Raw genomic sequence first — 14,744 nt, 5'->3', positions numbered from 1 at the left:
TTTGGCTTGACCTGTCAACACACGAACACGTAGATCGACCTGATGACATGGATGATGACTCAACATTTCTTGCCACCTCAGTAAGCCAAGTCTGCTCGGGTACCTCGGGCACCTTGGTTAAGACGAGGTCTGAGAAGCTTATGATGGCCCAACTTGCCGATGTGACACGTAGCCAACTTCTAGAAGCTAGCTAGCTATCTCCAACCTCTCCAGGATCATGATGCCCAGATCGGACGGACTCGATAAGCTTTATCAGCTCACACGAAGTCCACCTCCAAGTGCAGAACGGATTCCTAATAGCACAGGTCAGGGGATCTTGGAGGTGTTTTGTAAGACCTACAGAAGCTTGCCTATATAAGGGCACCAATCCCAATGCCATAAGGTACGTGTAAATATTGCTCACTAGCCCTCTAACTTACAAACCTTCAGATTACATACAATTACTAAATTAAGCATCGGAGCACCCACACTAGGTAAGCCACCCCGAGTCCTCTAAGTTCGATTTTTGTAGTTCGACTGGCTAACTAAGCGGATTGACGTCCGAGCTGCCCTCCATCTAGGAGCAACCAGGTTATGCCCCATCAATTGACATCGTCTGTGGGAAACACAACAAAAAGTTAAGTTCCTACTTTTAGTCTTTTACTCTCATACATTCAATGGCATCTTCCATAAACACCAACAAAAAGTTAAGTTCCTACTTTTAGTCTTTTAGTCTTTTAGTCTTTTACTCTCATGCATTCAATGGCATCCCCTCCATGACGATCAGGCACATCACTGTGCCCTTGACTCTTCCAGGAGTACCAGTTATGTCGAACCTAGCATTCCCACTGCAACAGGTAGACGTGACACTATTTCATGTGAACGCCCCTCTCCAAGCGGTAGAGCCTTCTACAGTTCCCATTGGGATAGACGTGCGGCAATTCTATGAGATGGTGCAGTATGTGAGAAGCATAAACCTTTAGATACGCACATGGGAGGAGAGGTTCAGAGCATTTATGCCACAGCAGCAGCCGCGACAGCACTGGCAACCCCGACTTCCATCACCACCTCAGGGCCCGACACCACCTTGGGGCCCAACACCACCTTGGGGTCCAACACCTCTCCGGCATCCGTTGCCACCCCAAGCTCTTGCAATCGACCAATGGAACAACCAGCAATAGTACAACCATTAGAATGACCAACACTACCACCCGGAGAATGACCAGAATCGCCACCAATAGAATGACCGGTAGCCTAGCAACCAACAACCTAGTGTGAGGAGTAGGGACCCGGCCCCGGACCTGTCCTACCACCTCGACAACCGGGACATGGAGAAGCAATGCCGCAGATGCACACGCCCCCACCACTACAAAGATCAGTGTTGCCCCTACTATGGAGGTTGAGAAAGAAAAGAAAGAAGAAGTCAGCTCTGTTGTTGTCCAACTAATCCTGATTCCATGGAGTCGCCCTTCCCCCTGGCACCAGAGATCCTCGCGGCCCCGTGACCAAAGAACTTTAAAGTGCCCGCCCTGGAGACTTACAATGGAACAAATGATCCCAATGATCACAGTGAAAGATTCTAGTCTTTAATTCTACTCCATGGGGCAGATGATGCCCGCCTCTGTATGGCCTTCTCTATGACCTTCAGAGATGCGGAAAAACTATGGTACCAAGGACTGCCTCCTGGTTCAATAAATAATTGGAGACAGCTCGTGGAACTCTTCACCACACACTTCGCTACGAGCAAGAAGTGCCCAAAATCAGTGACGAGCCTGTTGAATGTAGTCCAGTCGGAAAATGAGTCTCTAAGGAGCTACATCAGAAGGTTCAACCTTGAAAGACTCCAGGCATCAAACCATGACCCAGTTGTACATCTCACTGTGGCAATAAAGGGAGTCTGCCACCCCGAGCTTCGTTGGCAATTCGAGTTGAACCCCCCAACTTCCATGGAGGCGTTCCTTACAGAAGTCAACAAGTTCATCAAGGTGGAGGAGGCTCTAGGATCCCGATTAGAGTTGTAGCAGGCCAAGAAAAGGAAGAGAATAGAAGAAGAAAGCAGTAGTAGTAAGCACCAGCAGTGAAGGAGTAAATCACCAAGAGAATCAGGTCGTCGTGCAGGAGGCAAAGCAGATCACCCAGAAAGAGTCAATCACCACCTCGAGATTCTACATCAGGTCAGTGATTCAGAACCCCCCAGTCCAAAACCACAACTACACCACCCTAAATGCAAAACAAGGCAAGATTTTAATGTAAATAAAGGAAGCTAGCTACGTCAAGTGGCCATCCAGATGAGAGGAGACCTCACCAACCGCAACCCTAACTGATACTATCACCTCCACCGTGATGTTGGGCATGGCACAGAAAGCTACCAAAACCTAGGGCAGTTCATCAAACATGATGACAGGGATCACCGACCTATCGTGGTTAAACACTTGGTGTGTCCGGAATTGCGTCATTAAACACTCCGGAACACCAATTTAAACATTTATAATTTTTACCGTTTCTCAAACAACTACTAACATAGTAAATGGGTGAGAACGGGTCGTATCCACATGGAAGCAAGTGAAAAATTAATATATACTTAGATCCGGGCAAGAGAATGCAATCGAGAATGGTAGAAAATACAAAAATAAAATCTATTATTGCTCAAATTAAATGTTTCAAATTTAAACAAGACAATAAATAAAAATTAGAATTTAATAAAGTATGGGAATCAACAAAGGAAATAAAAGAAATAAATAAAAAAAATGATCCAGAATCCGGATCCGGTGGCGGTAGCTGTAGATCGGCCAGACAGCTTGCAGAAACCCCTCCTGACAAGAATCGGGTGTTCGTCCTTTCTACAACCCTCGAACCCCTCGAGACACCTTAGCCTTGAACTGAACGAATTCAGATCTGCAAAATAGAGAAACAAACAAGAATTAAATCTAAAAGATTGCAGAAATAAAAATAACAGAAAAGAAAATAAAGAAAAGAAAAGAATGGTTGATCAGATCTAGTGGCGATAGTTGCAGAATGGTTGAACAGCTTGCAAGAACCCCTCCTGACAAGATCTGGGCGTCCTTCCCTTCTACAACCCTTGAACTCCTCAAGAAACCTTAGCCTTGTTAACTAGGTGAATTGACCACCCCCTTTCTCTAGGGCCCCTAGGGCCCTTTTTAATGAGAAGTGTGGATATAACTAGAATTAGAGAAAAAGATAGGGGCGGCAGTTGGGTTTTTGCAAAACTTTGGGTGCCCTAGGGTTTAGAATGAAGGGTTAGGATGGTTCTTGGGTGATCCTTGGGTGATCCTAAGGCTGAGAAGAAAAGGAGAAGGCACCCAATATTATATAAGGTTGAGATTTAATGGCTAAAGGTTGAATGGTGAATATTAGAAGTTAGGTGGCTCCTAGGGTTAGAATGCTAAAAAGAGAGTGCCCTAGAATGGTTAGAATGGATGGAAGGTGAGGATTTAGCAATTAGGGTGGCTAGGGTTTGTTAAGAGTGAAAAGAATGGGTTAAAAGGTGCCCTAGGGTCTGCTAAGGCGTAGGAAGTATGCTAATATAGTTGGAGGGGTGCCAAACTGGGTTTAGCAATTAGGAGGTTCTCTCCTGCTTTCTGTTTTTCATAAAAACACCCCCTCTCTCAGTTGGATTTCGCACCAGCTTCCCAAAATCTACATTTCAGCCATGAAAATTTCATATATTTTCCCCAGAATTTGCACAGAGACCCTTAGAGGCCACAACATTACAGTTAACTGGGAAAATGGCACATCTTGACTATTCTAAGGCCAAAAATACCCCTAAATTGATGCCCTTAAGGCATCAAAATGCAGAGTTATCAATAGGCCACAGGTTTATCACAGCTTTGCTAAACAAGTTGCAGGTTCATCGCAGAGATGGTGATGAACCGTGGGTTCATCGCAGCGTGGGGGTTAATTGTAAGTTGCTCATAAGTGCTTATGTGGTGTTACTCTTAGTATTTAGGTGTTCTTTGAGGGTCTGAGTGAGTTGTGCATACCTACATTAGCCCCCTGCTTATCGGTAAGGGGGAGCTTAACGATAAGCATATTGTCCCTGTTGTTTTTGAGTTTTGCCGTAATTTTGCCTTTGTGCATTGAGTCTAGCGTTTCTGCCCGCTTTGTGGTTTTGTATAAATCACATGTACCTTGTGTTCATGTTTGGTGGCTCATTATGCTCTAAGCCCCTTATCTTTTGGTGGTTTGTTTTCAGTGTTGTTCGTTAGTGGCGTGTTATAGCCCCCTGACTTATGGCGGGTAGGAGATCGCCAAAAGACACTATATGCTTTGGTCTGTGGGTGTGGCCTTTCAGCATTGGGTGGTTGTTGCTATCGTTTGTAAGTAACGGGTGTCCGTGTGGGCACTGGGCTGATGGCGAAGTAATGTAGTTGTGATCATTGTTTCACATATCTAATGTGATAGATAACCCTATGCAGCCTTGGGTGATTAGTGTTGCAGTGACGGCTTGAACTGCATCATTATATATTGATATTTACTTATTAACCCGTCTTTTCAGGAGATAAGAATTAATTACCTGTCCTAAGCTGCTTTCGGCGATGGTTCGACTGGATGAGTCTTTTCGAATCTCCTGCTACCGGGCCGTGGGGTGTGTATAAAAAAAGGGTGCAGTGTGTCTTGTTTCGTGCCACTGTCTATGCAATCTGTCTTTCCTATTTTGGTGTATCTTTTATTTTGCTATTTACGGTTGGAGATGGCTCTTAATCAAAATGATGCACAGATGGCCATTAATGAATCTCTAGGTTCTAATTCGCCGTCTCCGGCGGGGTGGGCATTGTCTCTGGAGTATGCCATGGTTCGCCAGCTGCTTAGGCGGCACTGTGAGGAGAATGCCATCGCCCCCTTGGGGTATGCAGGTATCAACGGGGTTCCTGTCTGAGGCATTCGTCTGGGTGACAGGTATGTAGTAACAGGAGTAGTGGTGAGTTTTAAAGAGGCAGCTATTCGATTTGGCTGGATACCTCTAGTCGAGTTGCCCTCCATAATCATCAGTACGGCATTGAATATGATCGCAATGATGATGTCAGAGATTATAAACCTCCCTCACGACCAAATGTCGTGGTTGGTCCTCGCGCAGTGGCTGAGGACTTGCGAGAGTTTATCTGCGATCGATTTTTATATCGCAGAGATTGAGGAACGTGTCATTCTATTGGCACACATATTATGGAGGGTCGAGCTTGGGGACTCTCCATTGGTTTACGAACGATCTCTAGTGGATGTGCACCATCGTGTGGAGGCAATGGAAGCAAGGTTGTCCGAAGCTACAAGAAGCCTTGCGGCCCTCGAGCCGCAATGTACTTGTCAACGCCGAATGGTTGTGGAGTGAAGGAGATAGGTGAAATCACAGCATATGCGGCGTGGGGACCTTTGGTCGGGGACATAGAAGCAATACGAAACGAGTGGGTTGCTCTGTGAATAATGTATTTTGTTTATTATATATATTTTGTAATGATGTAAAGCAATTTTGAAATGAAATCAGAGAATTTGTTACGTAGTCCGGTGTGTTTAATCTACTGTCTTTGTATTGTGTGTTTTTGTGTGTGGTTGGTGAGCGGCTTTAGTATGGGTTTGATTGATTTCTGTGGTCTTGGCTTCATTAACCAATCTGTATATGGTTATTACGCCGTTAGTCCTTGTCTGACTATTAATGTATCGAGGCAGACATAGAATGTGGGCAAGGGTCTTCTGTGTTGGGCAGCCAAATCGGTACCATGTTTACTTTGATATCGAGAGTACATGATTTGGTTGAATGAGGCATTTGGTTCGATTAGAACGAGAGATTTGTTGTTGGAACATCCACATGGTGCTCGCTGGTGGTGGCCTATTAACTGTCGTCCCGAAATCATTGTAGTTCAATCGCACGTGTGGGCAAATTCGGTATTTGATACGATTCGGTGACGGTTACTGATGTGGCAATTCTTTAAGTTAAATGTGCGTCGCTGTCCCGCTCTAGGAAAGATATTTGGGTAATTTCCGCTAAGCGTCATTTTGGGTACTGCGCAAACATCTCATCGTCTTCTCCGATGCCGTTTGGTCTCGTGTGCGTGCAGAATTGGGAGGTCACTATAAAGCATGAAAGAGCGACCGCTTTGTTTCTTCTTCAGCTCTTGTTGTTGCCTATGCTTTTAATCTTGAGGTTCTCTTGAAAGGCTCTTTTCCTTCCTTCTCGCTTCCCATTTTTGGTGTTTGCTCTGTTTGTTTCCATGGCCGCTCGTTAGGGAAGTCCCGGTTCCTTCTTTACTAACTTCATTAGGTAAGTCGACACTGCATCGTTCCTCCTGTGCCTGTGTCTCGGGGCGAAGGTGGCTCTTTTGATGTCATCACCGGCACAGAGTTAATGTGCCTCTGTGACACTACAGAGGTTTCTATGTCCTACAAGTGTTTGGAGCCTCGAACCGATGCTTCGAGGTCTCCCACCATCTATACTTCTTGGACATGATATATTCTCGAGAATCCCATGTATTGCCAAATGCTGCAAGATGCTAGGCTCCTTAGGTTTGTGGATTTCTACACCTCTCTCTAAGGTCGGGAAGGTGTGAAGTATGTAGAGCACCTCCTGAGTCATTGGTGTTCTCGTACGCATACCTTTGTGGGTGCACTTGGCAAATTCACTATCATAGTGGAGGATGTGGTGGCATTATTAGCACTGCTAGTTGGGGGTGTGGTGTTCGCGCCGCACTTACAGCATGTCGAATTCATCCCTACAAAGTTGAGAGAGTTGTGTGAAGAACTTCTTGGGGAAGTTCCCCCTTACAAGGCATTGGTGGACCAATCCACCTCTCGGGGTAAAATGCCATTGGATTAGTAGATGGCATATTGGTTCGAGTGTCGTAGCGGCAGAGATGTTATGGTGTGAGGTGCAGGCTGACAATGTCATCTTGCTACATACATCCTCTAGTGGCCTCATGTTTCCTGTTACTAGGGATACTTGATTATGGTCTCTGCACTGTCCAGATCCCCCTAATCGCCTTTGCTGCCAATGGGCATCAACTTCCGTTGGCATCTATGTTACTTGGGTATTTATACGAGCAGCTAGACGACACTATACAACAACTTAATGACCCCAGCAAGAGGCACGCAAGCTATGTTTTCGCGCCCTTTATTTGGATGTTCATATGTGAGCGGTTTGTGATCAATGTGAAGCCACGGTCTCTACGTCCTTTCCATCTACATATTGCTACTCTAAATGGTGATGAGTCGGAGGCAAAGGTCTTTGAGGTCTGTAGGGGGAAATGATGACTCCAAGCGGAAAGGCACAAAAGCTTCAAAACGAATGAGATTAGCCTGAAGTTGGCCTCCTTGGACAGTTATGTGTGGAGGTCGTATTCATAGATAGTGCGGCACTGTGCCATTCTGCATTGGCGTGCTTATCCCTGAGGGCGGGGATAATCAGTGTGCTCTTGACATGGGAAGTGCTACCGCGAGTATGGCGCGGTTAATTCTGTGGCCTAGTGTCATTGGTTATCTGGACCACTCAGGTGAGGTGCAACTCTCCACCTACCGTCCGGATCGGGTGCTCTGGCAATTCGGGTATGACAACGTAGGTGCCCAATTTTTTAGGACTTCCAGTGAGGATGTGTTCTGGGTCCGGCACCACAATCGTGCTTTCCCAAGATGCGCTCAGTTTCTAGTGGCTAGGTATGATAGGGTGCAGGTGTGTAGATCTCTCCATTTGTCATACCTCTGCACATTATTTGGGGGTTCCAGGAATTGTTGTGGATGAACCCCCACTCGCGCCATGTGTCAGCTCCTCCCAAAGGCCATGCTACTAGCCAGAGGGGGGTGTAATTTCTGTTCGCCCCAGTCCGCCGAAGAGGTAGTAGCCAAAGAGTGCCGAAACGCGGCCTGCTATCGATGAGGGGGAGTGTAGCCGTGCTCCTCTAATGAAAGGGCTAGGTCTGCGAGGGTACCCTGCTCCTTCTATCCTAACAGGATACCAGAGCCCTCGGGTGTGGCTCCATTGCAAGTTCGTGAGGGTGGTTAGGGGTCTCTGGCCTCAACTGATCCGGGTGGGCCTGTGGCTAACCAAGGGGTCCAAGCAACAGTCCCTGTGGAGGGGATCATTCTGGTTGTGAAGTCGGAGTTGATATATGTTGATTTTCCTACAAAGTGAGTCTAGAATAAAAAACAAAATTTGGACAAGAAGAAAATTGGGTAAATCAATTGGGAGAATGTATTATGTGCACTCAATTTCATGTGAATGATTTTATCTTCAAATGCTTTTAAATATTGTAAGAGGTTCAAAGAGTTTTGAGAAAATCAGAACTGTGAATGGAATGGTCTATCCTACCTTTAAATTGGCATATTCAACGCTTAGATTATTAGATGATGGTTATGAGTGGCATGAAGTTATTGAATAATTTGGGTTATCGTCTATAAATCAATAACTGCATCAAATTTTTGTTACAATCATACTATTTTGTGAGGTTTTAGATCCTTTAGAATTGTGGATTAAACATTGGGAGTTATTTTCAGATGATATATTACATCATCAAAGAAGAATATTAGAAGATAACTCAATTGAGTTATCAGATGAGCAACACATGTTGTCCAATAACACAAATATCACATCTCATTGAATTGATCTAAGTTGTTGATTTAATAATTTGAGATGAAGCTCCAATGACTCACAGAAATGAATTTGAGGTTATAGATAAAACTTTCAAAGATCTTATGCATGTAAATGATCAATGTTATATTGAAAAGGTTTTTGGAGGAAAACTTGTTCTACTTAGAGGAGATTTCAAACAAATTTTATTGGTTGTTAATAAGGAAACGCGGAAAGTAAACGTCTCATCTACGATTAATAAATCAAATATGTGGCATCAATGTGTTGTTTTTCACATAACAATAAATTTGATGCTTCAAGTTAGACACCTAAATGATCCAATTGCAAACCCTTCAATGAATTTTGTAAGTGCATATTAAATCTTGGAGATGGTAAATTGTTTATAGTGTCTTTGGATGATCAACATGAATCAAATTGGATAAAAATTAGGGAATAATCTTGTTAAGAATATTGTGTTAATAGTATATCTTGATTTAAAATATAGATACATAGACCACAATTATTTGAGTAAAAGAACAATTTTAGTACCTACGAATGAAAATGTGGATAAAGTGAATTTCTACGTCTTATCTACTTTACCTACTGATACATCTATATATTTAAGTGCAGACACAATAAGTCTTATCCCTGAATCAATTGAGAAGTAAGATATTTTATTCCCCACGAAGTTCTTAAATACATTAAAGTTTTATGGAATTCCAAATTATGAACTTAAGTTAAAAGTTGGAGTTTTAATTATTCTCCTTCCAAATTTAAATCAATGTGATGGATTATGCAATAGAACAAAGCTAACTGTTACTTAGTTAGCAAGAAGAATAATAGAAGCTTAAATAATTATAGGAAGTAATTTGGGAACAAAGGTTTTCAATTTAAGTATAACGATGACTCCAACATATTTAAATTGACTATTTCCTTTTAGATGGAGGCAATTTTCAGTGAAAGTCTATTTTGAAATGATAATAAATAAAAGTCAATAAAAAACTTTAAATTATGAGGAATTTATTTGTCATTGCCTATTTTTACTCATGGACAATTATATATAGCAACCTCTCATGTAACTTCAAATAATGGTTTAAAGATTTTGATTGAAAAAAAAGGACAATGAGTCAAAAGGTTATATATAAAACATTGTCTACCATAAAATTTTCAATAATTTTATTCAAGTATATTGGTTATCAAGAGTTCTTTCTTAAAATTTTATATAAATTTTATGTCTAATATATTTTCAAAATAATGAATAGATGAGTGAAGATGTGTCTTCAAGAGATTATCATTATCTCAATAAATAAAACCAGATTCAAATTTTTACAAGATTAAAGTATGGGTGTCACGCTCATGGAAGTCATTGGATTTTAAAAATAGCGATGAGCCACGGAATTTGGATATGTTATTAATTGATGAAAATATAAATATACATATTACCATATGCTATATTTTTATGAATTTTAAATTTATTAATAAAATATTATTTGTTTAAATCTTTTGTAGGAAAAACAAATACATGTTATATGGAAGAATTGGTATTATAAATTTGAAAAATTATTGTCTGAGGATGTTTTATATTTTTTCAAAACTTTTAATGTTGTTCAAAGTAAAGGGTCCTATAAAACTGTAAAACATGCATTTGTCATATATTTTAAGTGGACTATTCTGGTTGAATTGATTGATTTTGATAATATCACCATAAATGAAGATAATACATATCTTATTAGTCAATAAGTTTATATATATACACACATATACATATATATATATATATATGTCATTAGGAAAGTAAATGCCATATCTAGTGAGGAATGTAATCATAAGCAAAATGGGCAAATAGTGAAGTAGAAAAGTACTATTTTGGAAAACCATAAGTAATCTTTAACTCTTTATCTATTGTTAATAAAATTACTAATATTGAATTAAATTATTAAGGAAATATCAAGGTAAGTTCAACCATTCTCTCTTAAATTTTTTCTGTTATATTATATTATAATATTGAATGTTAAATATTTATGTAGGTGTTACATATCTCTTATCAACAAGTGCAACAAACTTATACTTAAATTTGCCAAATAAATGTGCCAATAATTTCTTAGCAAGGCATGAATTGTATATATTGTAAAATAATTCTATTATTGTTATTGTTCAAATTATCTAATATATTTGAAAATTTTTTGAACTTTTTGATAATTTTGGATCAAATTCATTGTCAACAACTGGAGAAATAGATATAGTTGAAAATTATTCTTTACCGTTGGAGGAAGAATATTAAACAACATGAGGACAATTTCTGAATTATTTGAATTGAAGACAAATAACACATCTAAGGTTTGCATGAATGTTTAACATTAATGAGTTAGAAATTATAAATAGTTATTTTCTTATTTATTAATAAAATGTATTGTTTAGACAGTGTATGTCCTTATCTCCAATCAAATTAATGTACAGATGCATTTATTATAAATAAATAAAAGTACATTATTATTTCATGTTGAAATTAGTATGTTTCTGTGAAATTACCCCTCGAACTAGACACTTATGAGGCTCGTATTAGTTTAAAATATTCTCAGTCATTTGATAGATTTGGGGAGATTATCCTGCCAAGGCTAATACTGATGTGCTACTAAAGAAGTTATGACAACTTGTCTCATCTGCTAGGGTTAGACCCAAAGCACATGCATTTTGTGTTTAGTTGAAACACTGAATCCGGACAATTTTCTAGTTATGCTTTGGAACTTGGAGATTGATAGGCAAAACTAGAAAGTTACACATAACCCCTAGACTTGATTATGGTATTGCACTAGGTGTCATGTTAGGCTGTCTTTGATATGCCAACCAGTGAGATCCATTGAGGATCAAAACCTGGGTATGTTGGGGCAGTATGAGAATTCACTTAAGTGAATGGTCATAATAATAAGATCGGCCCCTTTGTCGGACAAAGTGAATGATAGGATTTACACTCTCTCTGATGGAAACCTGAACCGTCGATAGTGGATTTCAACTACGCTTAAGATTTGATTTTGCAAAATACATTTATATGATAGGAAATTTATAAAATTATCATTTTATCATAGGAGAATGAGGACAAATTATTTACTGCACTTTTTGATGGAGTAATTGGATTGACTGTTGTATTTCAAATAAAAAATTCTTCATATGATTTTCAATACCAATATTCAAACTTCAGAGTGTCCAAAATTTTTGTAGTTGACATAAAACATAGTACAAATGAATCTTCGGTTACTGGATTAATAAATACAAGTGAAAGTCCTCCAAGAAAAAAATATTGTTCAAGATTAGATTTTGTTGTAAGATATTACATGTTATTGATATTACTTATAATTTTTTATATAAATTATTAATATATAATATAATTATATATCGATTATTATTAAGTTAATGGAGACAACCAAAATTTGGAAACTCTAGATCTTTGAACGTTATGTCAAGGTTGTGAATGGAAGAAAATGTAAGTAGCATTTTTAAAGCACTTAAAAGAAAACAAGTTCATAAGAGCATAACAATATTTGGTGAAAGAAAAATGGACCTACAAAATATGTTTATTTTATTTCACATTATATGACAAATTTTCTTCTTTCTTAACTACTTTGATTTTGTTATTGTTCATATAGCTTCCATTAGACATTTACCTTTATTATAAGTTCATTATTGTTTATGAAATTATTAGTTCTCTAATGAAAATTATGAATTCATATAAGTGAAATTATGAAACAATTTCTAAATTCAAAACTTAGAAACAGTCCACCCATCGACTTTACGAAGTGGGTGGAAGCTGAGGAGGGTCTTGGTCGTTGTCGTTGACTACTTTATGAAGTGGGTGGAAGCCAAATCACTAGTATCCATCATAACTCAGAACGTGTATAACTTCTTCTAGAAAAGCATCGTCTACAAATTCGGACTCCCCAAGGTACTAATATCAGACAACGGGAAGAAGTTTGAAGACATCAAATTCCATAAGAACTTCACCTCGGTGGCCCATCCCCAAGCAAACGGTCAAGCCAAAGTGGCGAACAAGGTGATACTCTACATACTCAAAGCTCGTCTCTCCTGAGCTAAAGGTTTGTGGGTGGACGAGCTGCCTAATGTCCTATGGGCCTATCGAACTACTATTAAGACAACAATCAGGGAGACTTCTTTCAACGTAACGTACAAGACGGCGGTTGTCAATCCAACCGAGATCGAGGTGCCAACCTTGCGGTCTAAGACATACGATGAGGAGGATAACGAGGACGAGATGCGGACTAACCTTGACCTAGTAGAAGAAGTTTGTGACTTAGCCTATATTCGGACTGTAACATACCAACAACGAGTAGCTCGGTATTATAACGCCTAAGTTAAGAGACACCAATTTCGAGTTGGCGACTTGGTACTCAGGAAGGTTATGGTACTTAAGCTTGGCATAGGAAAGATAGGTCCAAACTGGGAAGGCCCCTACAGAATTCTCAAGGTAATTGGTGAGGGTGCATACGAGCTCGAAATGTTGGAGGGGAGGCAGGTACCCCATGCATGGAACATTGACAACTCAGGGAGGTATTACTTATGAAGAGTTCGGAAGGTTCAGGCCACGTCCGCTATAACTATAAAATTTCACTATGTGAAAATGAAACCACATGCCCTAGCGACCCGATTTAGTCGATTTACACTATGAGAATTTTGGCTAAGTTGACACAAGGGGAGGCCAAAATTTTAGCTCTAATGCCCCCTATGCCAACCTCAAGACACATCGACAATTTGACAACTCAATATTGTTTCAACTTAGCCGAAATTACGAGTCTAGTTGCTTTGGCACCTAGGCAGCTCATACACCTCATCACCTCAGCAACTCCGGATGTTGTTTTGACTCTTAGCCTATTTTCTGGCAATTGAAAATACAAGGCGAGAAAGAGGGGCACAATATATGCAAAAAATCGATTCCATTAAAAGGAAAGAGTACATCTCAAAAATTGAAGCAAAGAAGTAAGATATTCCAGGGCTCGTCTTCCCCGACATCTTCCACACCGGCATCTGTCCATCGTTCGCACCGCCACTGACCTCGTCGTCCTCCTCCTCCTTGGACTCAGGCATTTGATTGATTTAACCCATCATCTTGTCGATGCATGCTAAGGACTTTAACTTGCTAAGGTCAAACTCCAAGCACACCGATGCTACCAACATCTGTCACAGCTTGAATCCTTGATGAAAGGCATAGGACCCGAACTCCTCTCTCTCTTTCAAGAAGTTAGGTGAAGTCTTTAACTCTTCAACTACACGAACCTCAGCAACATGGATGTCGTCCAGAAACTTGGATTGTTGCTTGACTTCTCCTGTAATTGTTGGTCCTTGTGCCTGAGATCCCTGATTAGTTTCTCGACCTCCCTCATCAGGTTCGCATTACGACCCCTCTCCACCACAAACTCGTCCTTTAGGTCATCGATGAGACGGACAACCCACTCAACTCAGGATTTGTACTCCACTACTTCCTCCTTGGCAGCATGGGCCCTTGCCGAACTACCCTCAGCTTGCCCTGGCAAAGAGTGTGCCAAAGTGTTCGCCTACAAAAAAGATAGACAAATGAGTAGAGAATGAAGGTCGGAATGAATACAATGAAAAGGTTGGGAACATACAACCATGAGGCAACGCATAAGATTTCCCCCGAGCTCACCGGGATGTGACTCGCGAAGCCTCGCAACCACTTCAAGAAAGACGACCTCCTTGTTCCTCACCATGGTAGTCCGAAAGTCCATGATGGTGCGCCTCTCCTCGGGACCGGTTTTGGCATTCGAGCCTCTGGACGCCCCGGCCTTGGGTGGTGGAAGGGGATCCTCGGATACACGGGTGGACTTGGGCTCTAACAAGGTCCTTTCTGGCTAGTCTTCCTCAACTAGGTCGACAACTGGTACAGTCTTAGCAATTCACGCAGTAGCCTCATGAGTAGTGACTTGAGGTGCCTCTTAATAAACCACATTCTTCTTCATGGCTTGGAATAGCTCGGAAGTTGGCATGCCCGACATGTCTCCCGCATAAGAAATTCAAGAGTGAGCCAAATTGTAAGAAGAAAAAGAAAATACCCAAGCCTGAGATGACGACCTACCTGGAGGACTCAGCGTGGCCTGGATCACCTTCTCCTCAGCCAAGTAATCACTTAGCATAAATTTCCAGTTCACCAGGACCTGCACCCTTGCTTGCAGCC

General features: G+C 40.9%; 1 protein-coding gene across 1 annotated transcript; it reads left to right on the top strand.

Moving 5' to 3' along the window:
• Positions 1–217: 217 nt before the first annotated feature.
• Positions 218–2,000, top strand: LOC148860715 (uncharacterized). The gene is made up of 2 exons (XM_088984958.1): positions 218–305; positions 1,588–2,000. Exons 1-2 carry the CDS (start codon positions 218–220, stop codon positions 1,998–2,000), a joined length of 501 nt encoding a protein of 166 aa, XP_088841084.1.
• Positions 2,001–14,744: the final 12,744 nt, after the last annotated feature.

This window comes from Nelumbo lutea, chromosome 4 (assembly GCF_056320005.1).
Source record: "Nelumbo lutea isolate HS-2025 chromosome 4, American lotus-T2T, whole genome shotgun sequence".
NCBI lineage: Eukaryota > Viridiplantae > Streptophyta > Magnoliopsida > Proteales > Nelumbonaceae > Nelumbo > Nelumbo lutea.
The sequence above is the reverse complement of the archived record's forward strand: the minus strand, read 5'-3'. Positions and strand labels throughout refer to the sequence as shown.